Source organism: Lagopus leucura, unplaced genomic scaffold (assembly GCF_019238085.1).
Source record: "Lagopus leucura isolate 7727_CA_CO unplaced genomic scaffold, USGS_WTPT01 1-18_obj-0_obj, whole genome shotgun sequence".
NCBI classification, from domain to species: Eukaryota; Metazoa; Chordata; class Aves; order Galliformes; family Phasianidae; genus Lagopus; species Lagopus leucura.
In genome coordinates this window covers 1-24,456 of record NW_024968493.1, presented here as the reverse complement: position 1 = coordinate 24,456, position 24,456 = coordinate 1, and the positions used below count along the sequence as shown (strand labels likewise).

At 48.1% G+C, this 24,456-nt stretch overlaps 1 protein-coding gene across 3 annotated transcripts in view; it reads right to left on the bottom strand.

Moving 5' to 3' along the window:
* The window catches only part of PPP2R5D (protein phosphatase 2 regulatory subunit B'delta), a 28,918-nt gene extending 4,767 nt beyond the window's left edge, over nucleotides 1–24,151 (bottom strand). The window contains exons 1-13 of one of the 3 annotated variants that reach the window (XM_042894545.1): nucleotides 24,069–24,151; nucleotides 22,113–22,213; nucleotides 18,069–18,276; nucleotides 16,959–17,158; nucleotides 16,512–16,622; nucleotides 14,319–14,411; nucleotides 13,710–13,840; nucleotides 13,245–13,304; nucleotides 12,454–12,562; nucleotides 11,279–11,332; nucleotides 8,486–8,656; nucleotides 6,434–6,561; nucleotides 4,292–4,393 (exon numbers count right to left, since the gene is read on the bottom strand). In XM_042894545.1, coding sequence (XP_042750479.1) covers nucleotides 4,292–4,393; nucleotides 6,434–6,561; nucleotides 8,486–8,656; nucleotides 11,279–11,332; nucleotides 12,454–12,562; nucleotides 13,245–13,304; nucleotides 13,710–13,840; nucleotides 14,319–14,411; nucleotides 16,512–16,622; nucleotides 16,959–17,158; nucleotides 18,069–18,276; nucleotides 22,113–22,133 — 1,388 coding nt within the window. In that variant the 5' untranslated portion in view covers nucleotides 22,134–22,213; nucleotides 24,069–24,151. The other 2 variants (XM_042894543.1, XM_042894544.1) reach the window with 2 other exon arrangements.
* Nucleotides 24,152–24,456: the final 305 nt, after the last annotated feature.

The following is a 24,456-nucleotide window of genomic DNA, read 5'->3' as shown; positions in this document are numbered from 1 at the left end:
CTGGGACTGCTGTTCACTGGACCAGGCTGAAAGAAGAGCAAGCAAGGGGCAGGGCAGGAATGGCCCTGCAGCCTCCAAGACACTCTTTTGTGACAAAACTGTCTCCTTCCACAGGGGAGATACAACTAAACAACGCTGCTTCCTGTAAGAGAAACAAGTTATTCCTGATATGACTTATTTTCTATTACAGTTCAGAATGTGCAGCCTAAGTATTATGTGTACATGCATTTGCTTGTATATGGCTGAAGTTTTAAAGACACAGAGGGAGAAGAGGGCATTTCCACAATGGCCTTCAGCAAAGAACTGAGGCATACTTCTCAGGTAAACTCATCTTCCCAAGCACATGCTTGATTTTCTGAGGCTTGCCTCTGAAGTGACCCTAAGAAACAGATACGAGTCATGTTGACTAGATCAGTGAAGGACACCTGGTGCTCCAGGTCCACTCCAGGCTGCCTGATGAAGGGGAGCCTGTTAACGAGGCTTTCTTACTTCAGCTGCAAAGGCACTGCGCTCACAGGTCTCATCTTAGGTCTCATCTTGATAGAGGATTTCAACTGCCTGTGTGTCTGATGGGAAAGCAACACAGTGGGCTGCAAGTCATCCAGAAGTGCACTGAGCATAACTTCCTGGTCTGAGTATTGAACAGAACAACCAGAGGTGAAACGTTACAAGATGGTGCTCATCAGTGCAGAGCAGACCATTAAAGAGCTCAATAACTGAGGCAGTCTGGGCTCTAGCAGGCGTGCCCTGGTCGAGGTTGTGATCTCAAGGAATATGGGCCTGATGAAGAGCAGAGTCAGAACCTTGAACTTCAGGAGAACACAGCAGTTCCAGCTGTTTAAGGAATTGTTAATTAGGAGCCCTTGGAAAACTTCCCTTAGAAACATATGAATGGAACAGAGGAGGCAACTCCTTAAGGACACCTTTCTGACAGCACAAGAGCTCTCCATCCCCCTAGTAGGAGAAATACAGAGATAGCAGGAAACTAGCAAGGCTGAGCAAGAACCTGCTGGTCACACTGAGAGATAAGAAGGAAAAATACAGGCAGCAGAAACAGCGATGGGTGGCCAGGGAAAAATATAGGGATGCTGTCTGAACATGGAGAGTTGGGATCAGGAAGGCCAAGATGCAGATGGAACTAGGCAAGGGAAGTGAAAAATAACAAGGGGTTCTACAGGTTAGAAGAGACAAATCATGGAGAGTGAACCTGATAAATGAGAATGGTTCTGTCCCTTCATCATTTGGACTGGCAACAATGGACACAGAAGACTGATGTACTGTCATAGTCTTCACTGCTAGTCAGGCTTCTCATATCTCCCACATCCCCAGACCTCTAAGCAGAAGTTGGGGGAGCAAAATCCCTCCCACTGTAACCAAAGAATAAGTCCAGATGAAGACCATGGTGGCTGGAAAAAGGAAAACTCGCTCCTATTTTTAAGAAAGGAAGATCAAGAGAACTACAGGCCAGTGAGCCTCACCTCATGTCCATGCCTGAGAAGATTATGGAACAGATTCTCCTGGAAGAGATGTTACAGCATGTGTGAGACGAGGAGGTGATTCACACCAGCACAGCTTCACCAAGGGCACATCATGCCTCACCAATCTGGTGGCTTTCTGTGATGAAGCGATGGCAGCAGTGGACAAAGAAAAGGCAACTGATGTCATCCACCTGTACTTCTACAAGGCCTGTGACACGGTCCCACACCATGTTCTTGTCTCTAAGCTGGAGAGATACGGATTTGAAGGCTGACTAGTTGGTGGATAAAGAATTGGTTGAATGGTCACAGCCAGAGGGCTGAGGTCAACAGATAAACACCCAGATAGAAGCTGGTGATTAGTGGTGTGCCCCAGGGGTCCATCTTGTGACCAGTGTTCTTCAGCATCTTTATTTCTGACAAACAGTGGGACTGAGGGCACACTCAGCAAGTGTGCTGCTGACATTAAGCTGAGTGGTGCAAAATGGATGCCACCCAAAGGAACCTGGGCAAACTTGAGAAGTGGACGCGTGAACATAATGAGGTTTAACAAGATGTTGCACTTGTGTCAGGGCAATCCCAGGTATGTGTACAGACTGGGAAAAGATCTCCTTGAGAGCAGCCTACTGGAGAAGGACTTGGGGGTCCTGGTGGATAAAAAGTGGAAAATGAGCCAGCAGTGTGCATGTGCAGCCTGGAAGAAAGACAGCATCCTGGGCTGCATCAAAAGAGAGGTGGTAGAAAAGCAAGAAGGAAAGGATTGTTCTCCTCTACTCTGCCCTTGTCAGGCACTACCTGCAGTACTGTGTCCAGACCTGGGGCCCTAAGCACAAAAAAGATGTGGAGCTGTTGGAGAGGGTTATGAAGATGCTCAGAGGGCTGCAGCACCTCTCCTGTGAAGAAAGGCTGAGGGAGCTGGGCTTGTTCAGTCTGAAGAAGAGAAGGCTGTGGAGAGACCTCATTGTGACCTTCCACTACTTGAAGGGAGCTTATAAGCAGGAGGGGGACTGACTGTGTCCACAGTCTGATAGTGATCAGACAAGGAGGGATAGCTTTTAACTAGAAGAGGGGAAATTTAGATTAGACATTAGGGAGAGAAATTTCACTCAGAGGGTGATGAGGCACTGGAACAGGTTGCCCAGAAAAGTTGTGCCCACCCCTGCAGGTATGTACCAGGCCCTGGGCTGCCTGATCTCGTGGGTGGCAACCCAGCCCACCCAGGGGGATTGGGACTGGATGGTCTTTAAGTTCCTTCCAGCCCAAGCAATTCTATGATTTTACGGTTTGCGGATCTTTCACAGAATAATCCTCCATAAGCTGCACACTGGTACTGCTCACTGTCACCTGCAACAGCAGAGAGCAGGTATAAGCTGTAGGAGATAGAAAAAGCCTGATGGAAACAGCAGATAGACCTCAACATAAATATGCTTTGACTGTGACTTAAAATGTAGGGGGGGATCAAGGAACGGGCTTCACAAATGCCCTAGAACAGGGAAAATACCAAAGAATCACAGAATCTCCTAAGTTGGAAGGGATCCATGAGGATCACCAAATCCAACTCCACACAGGACCAGCCAAAATTCAAACCCTTATGTCAGATAGCATTGTGCATTCCTTTAACTCCAGCAGCTCGGAGCTGTGACCACTGCCCTGCAGAGCCTGTTCCATGCCTGACCACCCCCTGGTGCACAACCTTTGCTGCCAATCCACTGCTGTGGTAGCAACTGGCACTTACAGTTCTTCAATTCCTAGCAGCCTTCACATCAGAAGGGTCCTCTGGAAGACTAGGCAAGGCAGATAGACGTTTAATATCTCCTCTGTCTCCACAGAAGCTATACCAATAGGCCACTGGTACCCTTTTGGGTCCCCAAAGTCCCCCTTCCTGAGGCAGTCTGCACTAAGCATGCACAGAGTCTTTGGGCAAGTCACAATGGGGTGCAAGTGCTGCTTGTTCCCAGTTAGGCCCAATATGACTTCATGTACTGTAGGGATACATCTGTCATTCCAGAGACACAGGTGACTTCTGTCCCTTCATAACTGGGCAGCAAAAAAGTTATTAACGCCGTCAACTTAGAAACTGCAAACTACTCATTTCTCCATATGTTACCCACCCCCAAACTCCACATCTCACCTTTGCTATTTATTGCTCTTCTGCAAAACAAAGCCAGCAGAAATCTGACTTGGGAAAGAAAAAGTTTCTTTCTATCTTAATGAACTGACTGGACTCACCAATCACTCTGAACACAAGGCAGCAGAAAGAGCAGAGTGTTTTCTCTTTGCATCACAGCACAGATACTTGCTGAGCTAAGATTTTTATCCCCACCATTTGCTCTTCGAAGTTCCAGATATTATTCCATCTTTATTACTGGAAAACTGAAAGCATCCTGTGGTGCAAAAGATTCATTATGCTCTCCACAGCAGAATTATTCAGAAAACACTTTCTAAAGCAGCAGGATTCTACAAGCATTACCAAGACATATAAGAACTGCCAAATATTTTCAAGGCAGACCAAAAGCTTCTCTGTAAAGCTAAGCAGACTTTTCACACTGCAGTTTACTTCCTCATGACCCAGAAAACTCTGTCGCTCTTTTCCAAGCTAACTGCTTCAGCAGAAGTGGAAGGATTACCTGATCACATGTTTACTAACTCTTCTCACCCCCACATACAGTTACCGCTGAGCAGCCCTCTACTTTCTGATAAAATGATTTGCACCAGCCTTTCATTCCCCCTCTGTCTACTGGGATCTACCAGCTGTTAGTGTATTCAAAGAGACTCCACAACGAGCTCAAGCCACTGGGCAAGAAGCTCTTACTCACTTCTGCTTCTCTGCCTTGTATTGCTGTGTGCAGTCATCAAAAAGCTTTTGGTTCATCTCCATGAACAGCTTTAGTGCATTGTAGATCAGTCCATGGATCGTCCTGCAAAGAAAACAGGAAGGGAGAACAAGTCATGGTGGTGTCCTCCAGAATCTCAGCCCTGAGTTAGCCCCAGCAGCAGAGAGACAAGAGCAAACAGTCACAACAACTCATACATCACAGCATTGGTACATGTCCTCACACAGCCCCTCCTCTTAGAGTGGAAAAACCCCTTTGCACAGATGGCATCTGAGACCATCATACAGAGAAAGAGATGGAGTGAAAAGAGAGAAGACCATTGGGATAGCCCTGCTCTGACTGCTCTTTGCAAGTGCAAAAACAATCGCACTCAATTCCTAAAGTCACAAACTGGAGAGAAAGGACTCTAAGGACCTTCTCAGAGGTGTTCAGAAGAGGGATTTCCCTAATCTAGCTCTACTGCCTTCCACAATCAACCTCAAGATGCACAACATGACTTTTTTGGGCTGCCCACTCATGAGTTTTGCTACTAAGCTGCCCAAAACACAGACATCCAGCAGTCCTGGAAACAGAAAAGAGCAGAGGGAAAAAAAACCTGCCTTTGTGTCAGTAATCTACATATAGGTTACAACGTGCCTGAGCAGGCTCAGTGACAAAGACCCTCCCCAAGGAATAAAAACAAGTATTCAAGCTGACTGTGAGATACCTGAGCTGTGGGAAATGATGAGACTGTAGATGTGAGCCCTGGTGCATCTCCAGCTCTACAGATGGAATAAGGAAGAGAGCTACAGCCCTGCTGGATTTATGCAGTCTGACTGACAAAACAGGGAGGAAACGAGCTATGGGAAGGAAGAGGAGAAACTGAGGCACTCAGCCTGTGCCGAGACAAAGCCATCAATGCTAAAATAGAGAGAAAAGAGGAAAACACCTTTAGGACCTCCTCTGCCATACCAACACAACAGAGACAAGTAAGAAAAGTAGAAAGAGCAGAATCAGGAACGTTGACTGCAAAAGGAGGAAAGAGAACTGGCAGAGCATTTCAGACAGGAACATGAAGTCCTCTTCTGAACTCTGATCAGGTGCAGTAACACTGAGTGGGAGAGCAGCTATACTCATGTCTGTATGTGTGTGTGTGTGCCTGTCTGCATATGCATGTGTCTGTCTTCTGGTAAACGTATGCACAGAGTGTGATGCTTTGGTGCCTGCATGTGTAGACTGACAGACACTGAATGGAAAAGAGAGCAGGACAGCTCAGCATGGAGATGTTCACACATTCAGACCAGCCCTGCCTGATGGCTCAAGTCTGTGCTTCCTGCTACAACTAAGAGAAACAGCAGGCCAGTAAGGAGCAATTCTACCTCACAACCCCGTCTTTACTACCACAGCATATACTTAAGTCCTGGTCTTGTCCAGTTTCCCCAGAATTAATTACTTTGATATTTCCATACTCTGGAATAGGAGAAGATGACTTTTTCCCCCCCCATCTCCCTGTATTTTATTTATTTATTTGTTTATTTACAAGAAAGCTTCAGGATCTCAGCTGTGGACTAAGCACTTTCAGCTAATGCATTAAGAAGGAGTTCTGCAGTTTGATTTAAATGGGTAAGAAATCAGTTAGTAAGAAGCAGCTGGAAGACAGGCTAGAAGGAAGTTTAGGGGAGAACTGCAACACAGACAAGTATTGAGGGTGCAGACACAGGAGGCAATCTGACATCTGCCCAGCCGTTTCTGCTTTCTCTATTCTTTCTGTACTCAAGGGCAGCCAGGTACGTGCATCAGACGAGGTATCCCATCACAAGTGGGTGATCATCAGTTAACAAGCAGTCAAGAATCCGCTGGAAAACCTACAGCACACCTCCAAGAGAGCTAGGGAGACGCAGGTATCAAACTCTGGGTGGACTCGACAGCCACAGTGCCAACCCCTGCAAGATGTCTGAGACCTTACAGGCCACCGTGGTCTGCTGTGGCACCTTCCCATGCCAACACTAACAACACCCCCTGTCTCAGCACCTGGTGTCACCCAGTGCCATGCACCATTGCACTGTAGCAGCATGCCCCAAGATCGCTAGTAGGTCAAGCAATCCTGCATGCACAGCAAGTGCCAGGGCATGCGGAAAGACCTACTTGTTCCAGTGACTCTTGGAGTTCTTGTAGAGCGCTGGAAACATGATCGGGAGAATTTTGGCTGCGTTATCGCTGATCAGGCTCATGATATATTCGTTGTTCCAATAGTACAGCGCTCGCTCTGCCACCTGCAGTGGGAGAGAAACCCATTCTTGGAGAGGCTCCTTCCAGTAACACCTGTGGTGCACGTGGAAACTGTGCAGTGCTGAGACCAGAGCTTACCACCGCCCAGCTGAGGAGCAAACACTTCCCCGCAGCACAGGCAGCACGGCTGACCTTTGCCAACGTCTGCATGGCCATTTTTTTTCCCTTTGCCTTAAGTTCCTTCTCTTATGGCATTTAACCAGACACTTCTCACTTCCCTGGGGGGAAAACGTTGCATTCTTAAGCAGGCAAGTCCAACATTAACTCCAATGCTCTCTACACAACACTTGAGCACAGTAACATCATCCTCTTCAGGTCACGGCACAGACTAACTCCAGGACTCCTTCATTTCCTCAGATTGTAAAGCTCCACAGCTACCATCCCTCCCTGGCCTTCTCTCTAACACAGTCTCCCCAGGCATTTGAGCATGCTTCAAATACCAGGATCACAATCCATCTTCCTGATTTAGCATGGGTGAAAATATGGAAAGACTCGGGGCACCAACTCTGCTCCAACACGTCAAACAAATCTGGCAAGTTTCAAGAGAGATTCAACCACACTTCTTCATATTTAGCTACAAATTTCAGCAACGCAGTAACCAAGCTGATGTGTGAATTTCTGCACTTAGCACTGGCTTGAGGATGAGCTAAACACCTGGGAAAAGAAGCATCTAAGTCTGTTCTACATTTTGTCTGACAGAACTCACTATATCCTCTTAATATATCATTTCACACGAGTAAATGAAGTGAAACTCATCTTGTGCTCACTTACCTAGCCTTGGTTTCCACCTATTATATCCTGTTAAGCCTCTGACTGCTGATTAGTGCACAATCCACTTGGAGAAAACTCTCCCACACCAAGGTGTTCAGACTTACGAAGAAGACGATTCTCACTTTTGCTCTCTGACAAGTTGCAGTCACTGAAACTGTTTACTCTTCCTGTTTGGAACACCTTTGAGGTTTATTCCCCTAGACTGTGAAGTGTTCACAAGTTGTCCATGTTTTTCAGTCCTGTTTTGCAAAGAGCTGGTAGCAGAAGAGGACTGGTACGAAGTACAGGACGCCTCTTCTCCAGCCTTTCCCTTCTTCCATTCAAGTTCCTTTTCCTACTGTGCTCTACTGTTCCAGTTTCCTACTGTAGCTACTTCCAGGTGTAAAGGTCTCATTAGCCCCTTGGTTCCCATCAACCAAACAAGCAGTTCACGTCCAATTAATTTTGATCAAGCTCCCCAAGTCCTTTCCAGAGTCACTCCCTTCTGGGAAATTTTTACACACAACCTATCTTGATCCCATTTTTGGCTTCTGAACACAACTTTGTTCCTCACTGTATTAAAAGACACCGGCTGCAGTCTGCCTCACTGTGCAGTCACACTCCAGGGATGGGCTACATCACCATTTCACCCCACTCCCACATATGGGCAATCCACGTTTCATGGAACAAGGAAGAAGCACACTACCACTTTCAGTATACCTGTCAACAATGCTGGAATAATACAAAGAACCTTGTCTGAAGCCACTTGTGTTCCACAAGCCTCTTTCATCAGCCTCAACCTAGTACTGCAGCCAGCTTGGACCTACTGTGAGAGGGTGACACTGGATGGATCTCCTCTATACTGCATCTGCCAGCTAAAACAGGAGGTAGCAGAGTACCTCTGCTCCAGCTGCTGCACAGCACAGCGCAGCAGGAGGGGATCCACTGATCAGCTTAGTTACCCCTCTGGATGAGATTGCTCTGTGGCTGGGCAAGGACTCTCACTGCCTCCCACCACATGGAACCCCAGTACTCTCTCTGGTGGCACCACCACGTGCCACTGGTCCACAAAGACAAGCTCAAGAGCTGTGGCATAACCCTCACGTGCCAAGTGGGTTACAAGTCAGACCCCTACCCACTCCCTGAGCTGGGACCCACCTGGAAGTGTGGGCTGGAGACGCACTTGGCCAACTGCCTGAACAAGGGCTCCATAACTTTCACAAATTCAGATGGCTCAATCACATCCAGGATCTCTTCCAGCTCATTTAAAAACATCACCTCCTTGGGACTGTGTGTTTTCGGCCAGAACTTCAGCAAGCCCACAATCACCTGAGTAGGAAGGGTACAGACACAGTGTTAGAGACTGAAAGTTAACACAGAGGGTGAAAAAGGATTTTAAAAGTCTGGTCACAACAGCAAAGGAGAGGAAGTAACAGAAATAATGACACTCTCAGAGAGTGAGGGTGAGTTACCAGGGAAGAAGGAAGAGAAAAGCACAAACTCTGCCAAGTTGCATACAAGACAGCAGTGCTGCCCAGGATGCTAACATTTGGTACTACCAGCACAAAGCTTAGAACTACTACTTCCTCCAGCTCACTTTAACAAGGATCAACTCAGAGTGGGCAGGGGATGCCAGATGGTGCAGAGCAACAATGAAAGATCAACCAGTAAAATCAGAAATGCTATGGGGAAGGTGATGAAGGAATTGTTATTTAATATACCACAGAGCTTGAATGCTAGAAAGTACCCAACAAATAATGCAATGGCCACATTCAGGGCGAGCAAAAGGAAATACCATTACATACAAAGGTAGCTGGATTACAGAGCTGTTCTTGAGGACTTTTGTCTAGAGTCCAGATTGTTCCAGAAAGGAGCAGATAAGTTTATGGAGGCTAAACCTAACGATGATATGAAATATGACAATACAGATGCAACTTCTGTCTGAGAAAACTACTGCTTACAAGATAGTGGAGGAATACACTAGGGGAATATAGAGCTATATCCCACTTCATTTATTAACACCACTTCCTTGCCTAACCACCTACTTCTACGTACTGTCAAAGACAGAATCCATGATCTTGCAGACCTTCACTCAGCTGGAGCCATCAGTATGGGGTTTACAGGAATGCTAACTGTGCACTAACTCTACAGACAACAGAAACAGCCATTTCCTGGTAAGAGCTACTATTCTAAACTCTGTACTTCAGCAATCTGATCCTGAAGCAAACGCATGAGGGAAATTTCACCCCAGCACAAGGACAGCAGTAGGCAAAGCAACAGCAAGATGAGGAACATCTGAGCCACCAACTCAAGGCTCAAGTAGCAGCTTGGTATCCTCAGCATTTGTCGTCACTCAGGTCTGCTATTCAGGCAAGAGTCAGCTCCAGTGACTCAGAGAGTTTCTCCTACAGCTAAGGTGGTGCAAGGTGTGCTGAGTCTGTGTTCACTATTACTTAGCACACCTGAAGTCTTGCTCACCTGGCAATCATTCAGGCTGCTGTAATGTAAGAGCTACCATGTTCAGCCTTACTGAGCACGGTTTGGGTGGCACACTTTAAGTGACTGCAGACCTAGTAAGACCTGGGCTCCTTTCAGCATTGATGGCAACATCTTCTACTGCAGTCAGGGCCTTGCTGGGGTACAACCCCAGACTTCAATAACCCCAGCAACACCAGGAGGCTATTTAAAACATTCACAAGCAGGATGTTTCAACAAGTCTATATGGTAAGGACCCTATGCAATGGCCCACTGACAACAAACCAGAGCTGTGTCTCTAATCCACGGATCACCAGCTAAGCAAGCAGTGATGAGCTTTATTATTTGAATAAGCTTCAGAATGAATCTTGGAAGTATTGACAGACTTTCCCATTTCTCTCTTATCCCTCACCCTACAGTGAGTGCTTTGACAGGAGGCTGCTAGGCTGGATTTAAGCTACAGGAAGTATTCAGCATGATCAGGAAGCTACTTTACACAATTTGTTTCAGAGCAGGCTTTTAGGAACACAGAAAACTGAGGTCCTACATTTAAAAAGGAAGAAAAGAAAAAAGCAAGGAGATCTGTTTCAGCATTCCAGCATCAGAGCTGCAGAGCCAGAAAGCTGACCAGCTTCCATTGAGCACCAAAAACACACACATTTCAGCCAAAGAACAGAACGACCTCAGCTAGTGTTACTCATTAAAATGCTCACACTTTCTGGTGCTCCCTGCTATAATGACACAAGCACATGGCCATCTGCTGTTTTGAGGTTGCGAAGCTCAGCTCTGTAGAAGACATTTCCTGGCCTGCAGTAGGTGGAGAAACATTTGTCTCTTGCCAACCCCCTGCCAAACCAGCATACAGCCTGGCTAACACTGCATGCCTGCGTAGCCAGTAACTGGAATACGTGAGGGACTCACTGCTCACACATTTTAGAACTTGCTGTCTCAACAGCACTACATCCTGAAGGCATATGTCTCTGCACTGTGACTTAATACTGTGGAGTTAGCATACTGATGCTAGAGCAGGAAGAATACTTTCATCAAGAAACAGGGGCTTGCCTAAGTAGTCTTTTGGGTTCCAGTTTTATAACCTCATTCTGACAGTTTTTCAGCCAACTCTGGCAGACTGAACTCTTCCTATTTCAAAGTCTTTGCGAGTTCACGCTGGTTCCACCAGGTGTCAGAAAGCTATTTGTTTTGTCTCTGCAGAATCTATCACTGGCTCTGCCCTGAAAGGATGCTTGGTATAGATCTGAAGCACAAAGGCAAACTTTAGCCATGTTCCTGAAGCTTTCAGAAAGGCCTGCACATGAGCAGCACCGTCCATTTTGCCCACAAGGTGCCAAGCAAGTTTGGTAAATAATCTACATCCCCCCGGACTCTGCAGCCTCTTTTCACACTTTCTGATCCCTAAGGAAGCTGTGAAGCTTTGGGGCCTTGACTGTCATGCAGAGGTTAAGAAAGGTTACTCACCGGCTCTGTCAAGCTGCTGTCTTTCTCCAAGAACTGTACAACACAGTATGCCAACTGCAGGAAGAACACATGGCAAAGTTAGAGCTTCCTCAAGTCTACTGGAGATACAAGCAACACCACCACCCACAACTGGAAGTAATGTTAGGCCCTCCACAGTGTGTGTGTGACAAGCAGACAGCTGCAGCTCCAAATGAATCCAGTTGTAATCACATAACAACTTATGTCGGAGGGGACCTCAAAGATCATTTAATTCCAACCCTCATGCTGTGGGCAGGTTTGTCAACCACTAAATTAGGCTGCCCAGGATCCCATCCAACCCAACCTTGAATGTCTCCACCCATAACCTCTCTGGACAACCTGTTCCAGTGCCCCATCATCCTCTGAGTAAAAAACTTCTCCATATCTAACCTAAGTCTTGCCTCTTTTAGGTTAAAGACATCCCCCCTCGTCCTAACACTATCAGACTGTATTAAGTCAGTCCCAATTCTGATGGCAAGTGGGCCCTAAGACTAGATAGGGCCTGAGCTTAGTGAGTGCATGCAATATTAGAGAATAACATGACTCACATAGAGCAGCCCACAGCTAATGCACTCTAATGCAAGCACAGCCACACACATGACAAGGAGCAAACCAGTAAGAACAAGGCTGGGAGAACAGACATCACTGTTCAGCATCCATTTTTCACTTCCAAGCTCCCGATCTCCATGCTTCTCTTCTAACTTCTAAATGGCAAGAAATTAATCTCTATGCCAGTCCAGCAGTCCAGCACTCCAAACCATTTGCATATCTCAGCAATGACTAACAGCTGACACACCACATACAGAGGCTGATGAATGGAGCTCTGAATTTTACCCCTCGTTTCAGTAATGCACCAATATTTCACAATCTTCCATCACAGAGAGGCAAAGCAGGTCAGAGCATTAAGTCAGCAGGAAGTGGAGGATACCTTCCTATCAGCCAGTGCCAAAAAAGCACACTCATAATGCACACAGGCCCAGACACTGCAAGGCTGGGACAAATCACCACAGTAAAGAGCCAGTGAAAAGCCCCAGACATCTCACAGCAAGAAGGTCATGTAATAGAGTAATGCAGCCTGATGAATAGCTACAAGCAAACCTGCATAAGCACTACTGCAAGAACTGCATTCTGCCCTGAAGACTTGAAGCACTTCTCACCTGTGGGTGGTAGACGCTGAGAGATTTCACTTTGTGCAGTGGTAACAAGACCCTGATGAGGAACATTTTGTGCTCTTCCTTCAGAGGCAGAGCAAACCCATTGATTATGCTGAAAAGAAACAAGAATCTCATTAATTTCTTCATCCAGCAGAAACACAGTATGTCTCACCACAGAAGAATAAGTGAGATGCCTTAGCTTTCATTAACAACTGGAGAGAACACCTACCACTGGAAGTACAGCTGCTGGGGCCCCACCTTGCAAAACATATCCAGTGAAAGCATGCTTCCTTATCAGGCATGGCAGGGAAAAGCCTCTAAAGGAGCCAAGGCTCCACAGCTTTCTGTGCCAGAATAAGCCCAGGAACCTTCAGACACAATTTAACAGAACCTCTGGGGAAGTCCATCACAGAGGTAGCCCAGACACCAAGGCTCAGCTTCAACAGAACAGAGTAACAGCAGCGTAAGAGAGGGCTGCTTCTGCTGAAGGGCAGTGAAAGCCATGGAGGAGGCTGCCCACTGCTACAGTTTCTCAAGGCTGTGAGAAGCTCTTTTGCCTCAGCAGGCAGTAAGTGTGGCTGGACTCAAACTCAAAAGAAGAGCAGACGGATGTGGGGAAAAACTATCACTGCATTTGTCAGCAGGATGGAAAGCACTGTGTGCTTCACCAGAGATTCTCTGAAGATAGCACCTGCAACACCAGCTGGCAGAGGGCACTACTAGCTCACACAGCACACTGAGCTAGGACATGTCATGCACTGTGAATCCTCTGGGACTTACAAGACCATCTTTACCTTCCTAGGATCTCCAGCAGTTCTGCAATCCCATTGTGATGCTCTGTTTCATAGATGAACCTGAAGAGAGAAGAATGTCATTGCCAAACACTGGATCCAGTCTGATAAAGAAAAGGAAGGAAAAACAGTGGGGAAAGGTATTCTTCTAGAAAACAGAACTTGGAGAAAACAGTTCAAGATGTGAAAGATGGAGGCAAATAGTCTATTCACTGCTCCCTGATCAACACAACTTCAGAGAAGCTAACATTCACCAATCCCAACGTTTGCTATGTATGCTGAAGACAGCACTACCAAACGTCTGCTGCTCTTAGGCACAGGCCAGTGCTGTCCATACCAAAACAGAATGATATAACCAAGTTACTTGGCTAATTCAAACCTGGATTAGGGACAGTCCAATGCTCAGAATCGCTCTCACTGTGTTGTACCAAACATTCATCAAGCCAGTGGCACTAGGAAACACTTCACCTGTAAAATATATTGTTGATCTGCCGTCTCACATACGCTCGCAGACCCAGGAACTTCCCATAGATCCTGTGCAGAATAGTCTTTAGGAAGTCACGTTCTCTGGGGTCTTCACTGTCAAAGAGATCCAGCAGCTGTGGGGACAGAAATTCAGTGTCTGCACACACGACTGCCTGGATGAGGCTATGAGCAATACTAGGCACTGCTCCTACTCAGCAAAAGCGGCTCCGCCAGTTGAGAGATGCCTTCAGCACCTTGAGCACAGTGGTCACCTCCCTAGCCACAAGTTGGTACCATCAGCATTCATCTTGTAAAGCACAGCAATGGCCTGGACACACTCCAAAGCAGTGTGTTCCCATGCTCCTCCTGCAAGGCCCCCACTGCCCCTCTCCCACCAATGATGACAAATTCCAGAGACTACAGCTTGCATGCCCGCTCGCCCAGCTCTGATAGCTCCAGCTGCTCTTCCAAGAAAAGACATAAGAAGAAAAAAAACCTTAATTATCTAATATCTCCTGATTAAACTGGACTATTTGCATAAAACTTTGGCTAAAGTCTGCTGCATGTCCTTCACAAAGGTGCTGCACAGTGGCAGGGGCTATGATTACTTACAGACAGTACAAACTTCTGGTCAATGTATTTCTTCGCTATATTTGGTTGAAAATCAGGGGACTCCAAGAACCTGAGGAAGAACTCGTACACCAGCTGCAGGAGGAAAAAGAGATCATTTAGAAATCCTCCTCATTTTCTCATCACTGTTTATTTCACGTTTTACATGTTTTCCATCTCCTTAGGGGCTTGAAAGAAGGCTGGAAAGCTGAAGTGGGGGCACAGAAAACACAGGAATACACATTTCCTCACCCACTGACACCGATTCAGCTGCCCTCACTATAATGGGCTATGGAGCAGTGGCATATAAGTGCCCAAGTCTGCATGAGATCTCATCATTTCAGGTCCTGCCAAAGACAAAAGCTACCTACTCAGATCAAGACACTAAGCCTGGGAAAATCTCCTAGCTTCAGTCCCCACCTTTACAGAGAACAGAAACCTCCAGAAGAGAAGACAGAGGCTTAGGTTTATTAGCATCATAGAATAGAATGGTTTGGGTTGGAAGGGACTTTTAAGGTCATCTACTTCCAACTCCCTGCTATAGGCAAGGACACCTCCCACTAGACCAGGCTGCTCACAGCCCTATCCAGTCTGGCACTGAATGCCTCTGAGCAACCTGTTCCAGGGTCTCACTAACCTCACAGTAAAAAATTTCTTCCCAGTATCTAGCCTAAATCTACCCCCTTCCAGTTTAAAGACACCTCCCCTTGTCCTGTTGCTACATGCCCCCACAGAAAGTCTTTTCCCAGCACGCCTGTAGGCACTCTTTGGGTACTAGAAGGCCACTATAAGGTCCCTCCAGAGCCTTGTCTTCTTGGAAGCCCTTGAGACATACTGGGGAAGAACAAAAGAGCAGACATGAAATGGACCCCAGGAAAATACTGTGTCCTCTTGATCCCTGAGAACTGGCTTCAAATTTGGATTGACTCCACTAAGCCACGTGAGATTCATGCTGTGTCACAATCCCACAAGAACAGCAGCTTGCTTTCAGAAGGCTGCTAGTGTTGAAACCTCCAGTGCTACTGCTGCCCTAGACTGGCAAGATTACCCAAAGGCAGAACTTGTCAAGAGAGAGTGCCTCTGAGGGACGACTAGGCCAAACTAGAGCATTGTATCCCCAGGTTCCAACTTGGGAGTTGAAGGAGCTGTGGGGCCACCCAACCACAGGTGAAACTGAGCTGCCAAGAACAGCAGCACAAAAAAACCCGAGGTCATGATGAAAACTCAGCAGTGGACCTCTTGCCACAGGCCTGCGCTGCCTGCTGCTGACTTAGTTCTAAGAAATAAATGCTTCCTACCATTTGCAGCACACTGGTGCTGAGGAAATACCACTCCTGTCAACACTCACATCCCTACGTCAACCAGAGCAGTGAGAAGTGATTAACCACTGCTGCAGAACTGCACTTTATGTCCTCTGTACTTTTGCCTCATCCTGCAGCAACTAGCTCTTGCTCTGCCTTTGTCAGATTGACTGCATGTCTCCCGGCAAGTGTCTGAGGAGACTCTTATAAACTTACCTCCTGACTTACACTTCTGAGCTCTATTAATCATGTTTGTTCTTGCCTTCATAACGCTTTTCACCTAATTTGTCTTAAACTATTTCTCGGGACACAGCTTACTGAAGAAATCCTCAGCCCCTTTTCTTCTTCTGCCACTCCTGTTCCCCATTTTTTTCTGGTCACATTTGCTCCCAGTTATTGCAACTGTGTTACATAAATATAAAAGAGATGTGTTAGCAGGTGCTAGCATAGGTTTTGCTTTGGCAACAAGCACTCCTACTCTTCCACATGCCTCCGAGAGACCATGGCAAGGAGGATTGCCAAAACAGACAAGGGTGCTGTCTCCAATACTGCTGAAGCCTAGAGGATGAGAGCTCTTGAGCCATCAGGATTGGAATTATCATTGCGGGGAAATGCTTCTTACAGACACAATATGGCACAATTCTCTTTACTCCCAGCAAAGTGTTCCAGCCTACCTCAGTGCCACACGAGAATACAGCCACCTGCAGGTGAACACTACACAGAGCCATCAGCTTGTTTCCAGAATGCCCCTATCGCCTGCATTGCCTACATGCTGCTTCTCACCCATGGCCTGGCCCTTCCCTATCCTAGCACACAGCAACCCTCACTTACTGGGGCAGGCATCCAGATGACACAGACCCTCAGCTTCCCACATCTATACCTTCCTTCTCCTCACCTGTAGGTGTGGCCAGGCAGCCTCTAATGTAGGCTCATCTTCCTCAGGGTCAAACTCCGCTCCTGTGGGATTGGATGACGGCGGAAGTGTCCGGAAGAGGTTCACTGAAAACTGAGGTCAGCAAAAAGGACAATGAACAACATCACTACTCTTACGATGGGCCTCCTGCAGCAAATCCCTCACTGCACAGCAACACATTTACCATAGCAAAAAGCTTTCCTCCTAGAGGCCGCAGGGTTACAGATTACAAATAAACTTCACAAGTGAAGTTTGTGCCAGGGAAAAAAACCTCCACCTCTCTTTACAAAGGATGGGAAAGACTGAGGTCACACTCCTCTCTGACAAATCTGTTTTTCTTTCTCTTCCCTCCCTCCCTCCCAAAAGCACACGCATCTGAACAGTCCCCATTTATTTGGCAAACAAGCGTATGCTGGCCCCATGCCCTACCATAATAACAGCTTCAGGATAGATGGCCTCAGTGACGACATCACGGTTGTGCGTGATGTATTCTACCATTTCATTGAGACCTGCTCGCTTCACCTCCTTGAATTTTAGGTCACTGAGGGGGTCAGAGATGAAGTCAAAAAGCACACAGCATTGCCGCAGCTTCTGGATGAAAAGCTCTTCTCGCTCATGTGGAGGAGCATCTGGAAGAGAAAATAGGGATTGTCAGACCTCCGAGGTAGGCAAAGCATCTATCTGGTTCGCCTAGGAATCAGCATGGTTCACCCCCAAGCATGCATTCCCTTCTTTAGTCACAGCCCCCCTTGAGCTGGTGTGGTAGGAGGGAGAGTAACCCCTAATATGGAGACTGGGACAATGGAGGTAAAGAACAACTATTCCATCTGGCGATTTCAAACACTGTGCAGATGTCTGATCTACTAAGCATCAATCCCTTCCCATTGCAAGCTACTGCGGAAAAGAAACCCACTTTATGAGCTTCCTTCATAGACTAACTGAACTATCAGACAGCCACCTTTCCTAAAAGGCCTGTTTCTGTGAGCAGTGTCAGCAACAGGCCTGGTTGAGTGACTGCTGACAACACTTTCTCCATGTCTCTACTTAAGGCACCTTTAATTGCACCATTATGGATACTAACTGCTAATGCTGGATAATTGCCCCAACGTAGACAAGTTCAACAGCACTATCACAACTTGCAATGGAAACTTGAGGAGGAGAAGGTGGTCTGGTATTCTCCCAGGAACAGGTGACTGCAGGAGCCAAGAGCAGTCTCTACTAAGTTCTCCACACTTTACCACCCTCCCACACAAACTGCTGAAGAATCTGAAGCAACCTCAAATAAATGTAAGCACTAGGGCTTCAACTGCTTCAAATGGGAAAGCAAATAATCAAGTTCATATAGAATATTCTCTTTTTCTTTTAGGCTATTCATCAATTCACAACCTGCTGTCACATCAAGCACCTTTCCCAGAGTCATCCCTACAGCACTGCTGGCAGGAGACTACTAAGGTCACCCTGGAAAGAACCCTCACGCTCTTCCGCCTGGAGAAAGCACAGCTTGTGAGGGAGGTCGCTCCTGTCCCACAGTTTCTGTACCTTTAAGGGCTGGAAGCTTTTGCAGTTCCCTGTTTTTGCTCAGATTGAAGCGAGAAGAGCTGTGTCGACGCTCTTTCTTCACAATCTGGGGTCCCCCTGAGTACTTGATCTTATTTAGCTGGGTTGGTGGGGGAGCGCTGTTACTGGGGCGTTTATTCGAAGTTGTTTGTTGTTGCTGCTGCTGAGGCTGCTGCTGCGGCTGCTGGGCCTGTGATGGAAAAGAAAGTCAAACAAAACTCACAAGCTTTTACCTACAAGGCTCACAGGCAATAAGACATGGTCAGTATCTTCTTGGACTGAAGAAACTGGGCACATTGGCACCATTGCACTTGCATTTCAGCACACCTCATCCACTTCTGCGAGGCTGTGTGTCAGCTGGCTGCACGGGCAGCGCTATCTGCAAAGCGTACATCAGTTCTGCTCATGCCTGTGAGGTACTATGAAGGCATCAGAGCTTTCCAGCACGTGTGGTGCTACAGATATGGAAAGCAAGGCCAGGTCTTGCAACAAGTTATAAGAGCTTACCGATACAAACTCTTGTGTAGAGACGTCCTCTCAACTTGGTGCCTCTTAAAAAGAACTTAGAGACGCTTTCCTTATTTTTAGCAGGTAACTGGAAACTCAAGCCAGCGCTTTCTCAGCTCAGCTCTGTTCTGGCTGAAGTTCTGCTGGTTTGAGTCCCACTCCAGCCTTAGTGGTTATTATCTGACTTGGGAACATCACACTGATGCAACTCATTGAAAACTCATGGAAGAGGGAAACACCTCTAGAAAGAAGTCAGCCTACTCCAGACTTGCTGGGAGAGCACAATGTTCCCATTTCTCCTCAGAATGCCAACGAGTATTTTGGGGGAAAGCACCAGCAGTGCAGAGGCTTATCTGAGCTCTCCTCCAAACAAGATACGGTCAGTACTTTCCTGTGAGGATTGGCTTACCTGCAGCTTACCCAAGACAGGAACAGTCCTTGCCCTGAACTGAGTCCTCACATTTTCCAAGGAGGTGCAGCACAGCATCACTGTGCAAGAAGAGCACCTGCATCGTGGGGAACCTGGATCACCCTCCTTCCACAGGGAAGAAGGGCAGAATATGAATGCTGAGCCACTACAGGGGAAAGGTGGTACAGAGAGAGACAAAAGGTGCATCAATAACCTTATAGGTAACACTCAGGGAAGAAGAACCTATGGGTCCTGCTAGAAGACATCTGAGGCTGACAGAACGTGTCTGTACATTCCCCACCCACTCAGCAACGCCACATGTTCCCACCATGGTATGTGTACTGCAGGCCAACAGTCTACAGCCATGTCCCCTTCACTAGGGAGACTGGAAAAGTCACTGCCACTAGCTTCTAGTCTTCCATATCAGGCACGGAGAGAGACAAAACACAGCTTCAACTGTTCTTTAGAAAATGGATATATGCACGTATCACATAAAATTTCCTAGAGAAAACCCACTGACGGGGAAGGCCGGATACATTCTTATGCTGCAGCACTCAAAGGGTTTTAACATTGATTACTTCTACACTGACGTTGTGGCATCGGTCTGAATTCTTGTTTTCAGGCAGCTCTTCCTGCATCAGGCCCACCATCCTTCTGCCTTCAACATCCCCCTACTTTGGTAACATGAATCAGGAGAGGAGAGGCTTGTTACAAGCTTCTTTAACACAGTTTTATCCTTGGGAACATACCAGACTGCTAAAACAAAGCTTTTCCCTTAACACCAGGTATCAACCTCACAGTTTCCCTGACATCAGCATCAGCTGACCAACACAAGCACATCAAACCAGGCTTCAGCCCCACTCCTGACACCACCACAGCCGCTGGGAGAGATGCTGTTTGTGAGCCATGTGTGCTGGAGCGAGCAGGGAACAGCACAAAGCAGTTTGCCCAAGCGCGGTGCAGCAGCCCCACCTTTCCCGCTGCAGTGGAGCGGGCTGCTCTGCCAGCAGGAGGGGCCAGCCCCAATCACAAGCACATCTGAGCTCCCCGGCTCCCCAGCTGCCTGGCATTTCCTCCCTCTTAGTTCCCACCACCTCTCCTCCCTGCTAAGAGCTTGCCAGTACAAGTCAATGAGCCTCAGGCCCCGGGCCCGCTCTGTGCCATTTCTATTCACTCCGGGCTCCAGGAGATGCTCTTCTCCCAGCCACTCTGAGCGCAGCGTCAGCCTCTGTTCTGTTCTCTTTCCCATCCATGACCTCACCTCTGCAGGCACTCCCACTGCAGCTGGGTGTATCGCCACTCGGAAAGCCCTTCTGCCTCACTGGTCCCTTGAGCATCCCCCGCTTGCTAAGCTTCCAGCCCAGATCTGCTCTCAGCTCCTCCTCCTCAGATGACTCTTCCCTTCCCATCCCTCAAGTCAGTACCTGTTCTTTGTCTGTTGTTACACGGCTTCCCCTATTAAAATCAACCTCCCTGTCTCAGAAGTAACACCAACACACTGTAACGCTTATGTCTGAATAATGAACTTCAGGTACTGCAGTAACAAGCCCCATGGAGATATCTGCAAAACACGTAATACAGCAGCTCAGTGAAAAGGAGCACCCTCTCCCAGAGCTGTGCATCTCATCAGCGAGGCTCCAAGCTGTCCTTGAGGCTGCAAAGCAACCCCTCTTTACTGCTGCTGCTAATCCCTGCTCTCACTTCCAGGTCATTAACTCTCTTCACCACCCAGCTGCCTCTCCCAGGCTTTCTGGCCAAGAGTAACTCTTTATCATCCTCTCATCCACTCTGACATGTGCTCTTCTATTTCTTTTTTCTCCTTAAATAGCTACACAGAAATTCTCTCCGTTCATACCTTCGTCATGTTCCACAGGGAACGATCTAAAAAAATCTTTTATTTCCCACTCTCTGCTCTCACATTTTCTTCCACTGCTCCAAACTCTTCTGGAGCAAATTGGGGACTGGCCAAGCTATGCTGCCTCATCACCTCAGCCACTTTCACCAACAGAGCACTGCACTACCCCCTGTAGGTAGTTCAAACACCACCTCTGGTGGGGACCTACCTGCTTCTGAAAGCACCTGCCCCTCCACCTCAGCTCCACAAAAAACTCCTTTGCTGTGAAGAATAAAACACTACAGGCTTCCTTCCCTCTTCTTCTCCCTCCACAAAGATCCTCACAGGAGGTCCCAGTCTGCCGCACTCGCTCCAGTCTGTCAAAGGAGAGCTGCTCTTCAAAGAGCTTTACTCATTCCACCAGCTGGACAACTTGTCTGCAGAACAAGTCACGGCTTTCTGGTACCAGGATAAATGAGGACTGTAAGAGCTCCTCTGCTCCCTGCAGCACAGCGCAAAGGAAGAAAAAGCATGCTGGAAGAACTGCCCAAATAATGTTCTCCTGCTGCAAGTCCATCAAACATGTGATCTACTGAGACACAAAGTTGACAGTTCTGTTCAGCACACCTTCAGAAAGGTAACCAAACAACCATAACACCGCGAAAGAATTTACAAGTCAAGAGACTCCATCAACTCCTACCACACAATACTGCTCCAGGTGTTTCCTAAGGACAAAAGCCCCTCCTGCTTCCAACACAAGAAACAAGTCCAGCTCCTAGCGCACAGACCAAGTTCCTTACCCCCAGTATTAAAGCAGAAATACCTTTCTGTGCTTCCTGAAGAGCAGGAAAATTGCATTCAAACTGGTATACATTTCTTCTCATCAAGCAAAAAGCTCTCTTCCATTCTGCAGCAGAGCAGTCCCGAGACAGCAAAGCACCAAGAGAGAACAAACTTCACCGCAAACTCAACAGGGAAATGGAGATGAGACCTGTGGCAGCAGCACATTGGAGAGGTGTCTCCTTTCTGCTCTCTGTTCCTATGATCAAAGGAGACTCAGCCTTCCATCCTAAAGAAGGGCTGGATTTTGTCTGGGGTATGAGGAAGTGGCTGGGTATGTTTTATGGGAGGGAAGGTTAGACACATCTCTTCTAAGTTTCTCCCGTGGCCAGGAACAACCATACATTATGTGCCATTTCAGGTAATGGAAGAAAACTTGTAACTAACTCTCCCTCTCTGGCTGCAGCACTCGTTACCAGGAAACACAGCCACACACCATGGGTTTGGATGGGGACATCACAGTGCTCTGCTTTGGTGGCTCTCCATCACCTTTACATTGCAAGATTCAGGCTTCCTTCTTCTTCCTAGAGATGGGAACTCAACAAACAAAGAGTACCAAATAAATAAAAGGTGAGCCTGACCCCATAATGCCAAACTAGGCGTTCCCTCACTTGTTAAATCAGCAGACAGCCCTCAAGCAAGCCGTTTGTAGCTGTATACACAAAATAAAACAGGCAGAAGCCAAGACAGGGATGGGATATACAAAGAGGAATCTACAAAATTGCCACCAGCTCCAAGGCAAACAAACTCAGCTGGTTTTCTGCTGGCTACAAGGCAGGTTAGGCATGAGCACAGCTTGAACCTTGAACTGGATTGGCTGTAGTAGGGATAATTTTTGAGGCTGTGCAACACAGGTCCATGCTTTGAAGGAGACCCTAAAGTAACCTTATTTGGACGATGATGTTCCCATGAACCACAGAAGTCTTCCAGGTCTTCATTAACCTGACATCTCCCATACCCAATCCTCCAAATCATAAGTGCAAAATATTCCAAACAAGACATGAGTACACAGGCTTCTGTGGACGTAGAAGTGACACAGCTTGTTTGCCAAACTGCAGAATTACAAAGAAACAAAACAAAAACCATACCACCAGACATACGCATGCATCCTTTATTGGACAGGCATACACTGCTCTTCCAAGCCAAGTCTCAGAACCCACAAGCACACTGTTTGGGTGCTGGACAGACCCAAGTCTGCCAGAAAAGCTCCAGCTGACCCAAATTTTTGTTAGTTCTTATACAGCTTTTCATGTTATCACATTCTGCTGAAGCCATCCTAATACATCCAGATTGGCAACATCAAAATTGAGAATGAGACTCTGCATAGTTAGGAATACAGATTGTGCCTTTTTGTGAGTAATGCTGAGCTCAGAAACGAAGCAGTTATACAAAGAAGAATCACTTCATCTCTAGCACTTTATCCCTATTCTTTGAGGTGTCCTAGCAATTATTTCGCAGCCTCACTCCCCCAGAAAATGCCTTTCAAGAACAAGCTCCTTTTCTCTGACTCCTCACTACTCTCCCACTCTGACACCAGGTGACAACAGAGTTGATTGTGCTTTGCTCTGACAGGAGCAATGCAACTGCTCCTGTCTGTCAGGCCTCCTCCTCCCTAGGAGCAATGGCTCCTCTCATTGACTCATAGAATATCCCCAGAGGGAAAGGATCCACAAGGATAATTGAATCCAACTCCTAGCTCCACACAGGACCACTCAGCCCCAGTGTCAGAGCGGTGTCCCAGTGCACCCTGAGCTCCAGCATCAGGGCTCTGCCCACTGCCCTGGGCAGCCTGTGCCATGCCCACCATCCTCTGGGGCGCAGCCTTTCCCTCACCCCCACCTGCTCTCCCCTGACGCAGCTCCACACCATTCTCTCGGACCCTGTCGCTGTCCCCAAAGAGCAGAGCTTCACACTGCCCTCCGCTCCCTACGAGGAGCTGCAGGCTGCCATGAGGCCTCCCTCAGCTCCTCTGCTCTGTGTTGAGTAAACCAAGAGCCTCAGCTGCTCCTTATTCATCTTGGCCTCTAGACCCTTCCCCACCTTCATATCCCTCCTTTGGAGGCTGATGTTTTATAGCTTACATCGTGGCTCCCACAGCTGCACACAGCGCTCGAGGCGAGGCCACACAGCAGTCACCTCAGAGGCTGCCATGTCTCTCCCTGCAGCCAGCTTCACCACACTGCCCCCAGCTTTGCGCCAGGCCTTTCTGCAGGGCTGCACGACAGGAGGCTCGCCGTGACTCCTCCGTCGCTTCCCTCGGGCCGCAGCTCGAGGGGCACTAACTTGGTGCGAACTTTCGCCTTTGCCGCTCTCTGCTCAGACCCCACGGATCCGGGAGGGATCCTCCCTTGCAGGAACGCGGGGACAGCGCCGTGCGAGGCGGAAGCCTTACCTCTTCCGAATTCTCAGCCCCGCCATCCTTCCCGCTGCCGCCGCCGGGCTTTGTGGTGCTTTTGGCCGACTTCGGAGACTCCTGAAAGGCCGAAAAAGCGAAACGTTCGCCCAGCGCGCCCCGTCACCGCGGCCCCGCGCCGCCTTTGTACCTCCTCCCCTAGGAAGGGCACCCCGCGGCCCGTTCCGAGGCCTCTACCGGGGCAGCGTACCTCTCCCCCCGACGGCATCTCGGGGGGGGGGGGGGGGTGTCCCCGGGGGGGGGGGTTTGGGGGGGGGGGGGGGCACCGCCGCCCCCCGCGCGCGCCTCCGCCGCCCTCCTGCACCAGGCGCCCCGCCCGCCCCGCCGCGCGCGCCCCCGCCCCCTGCCGGCCGCAGCCCCGCGCGCG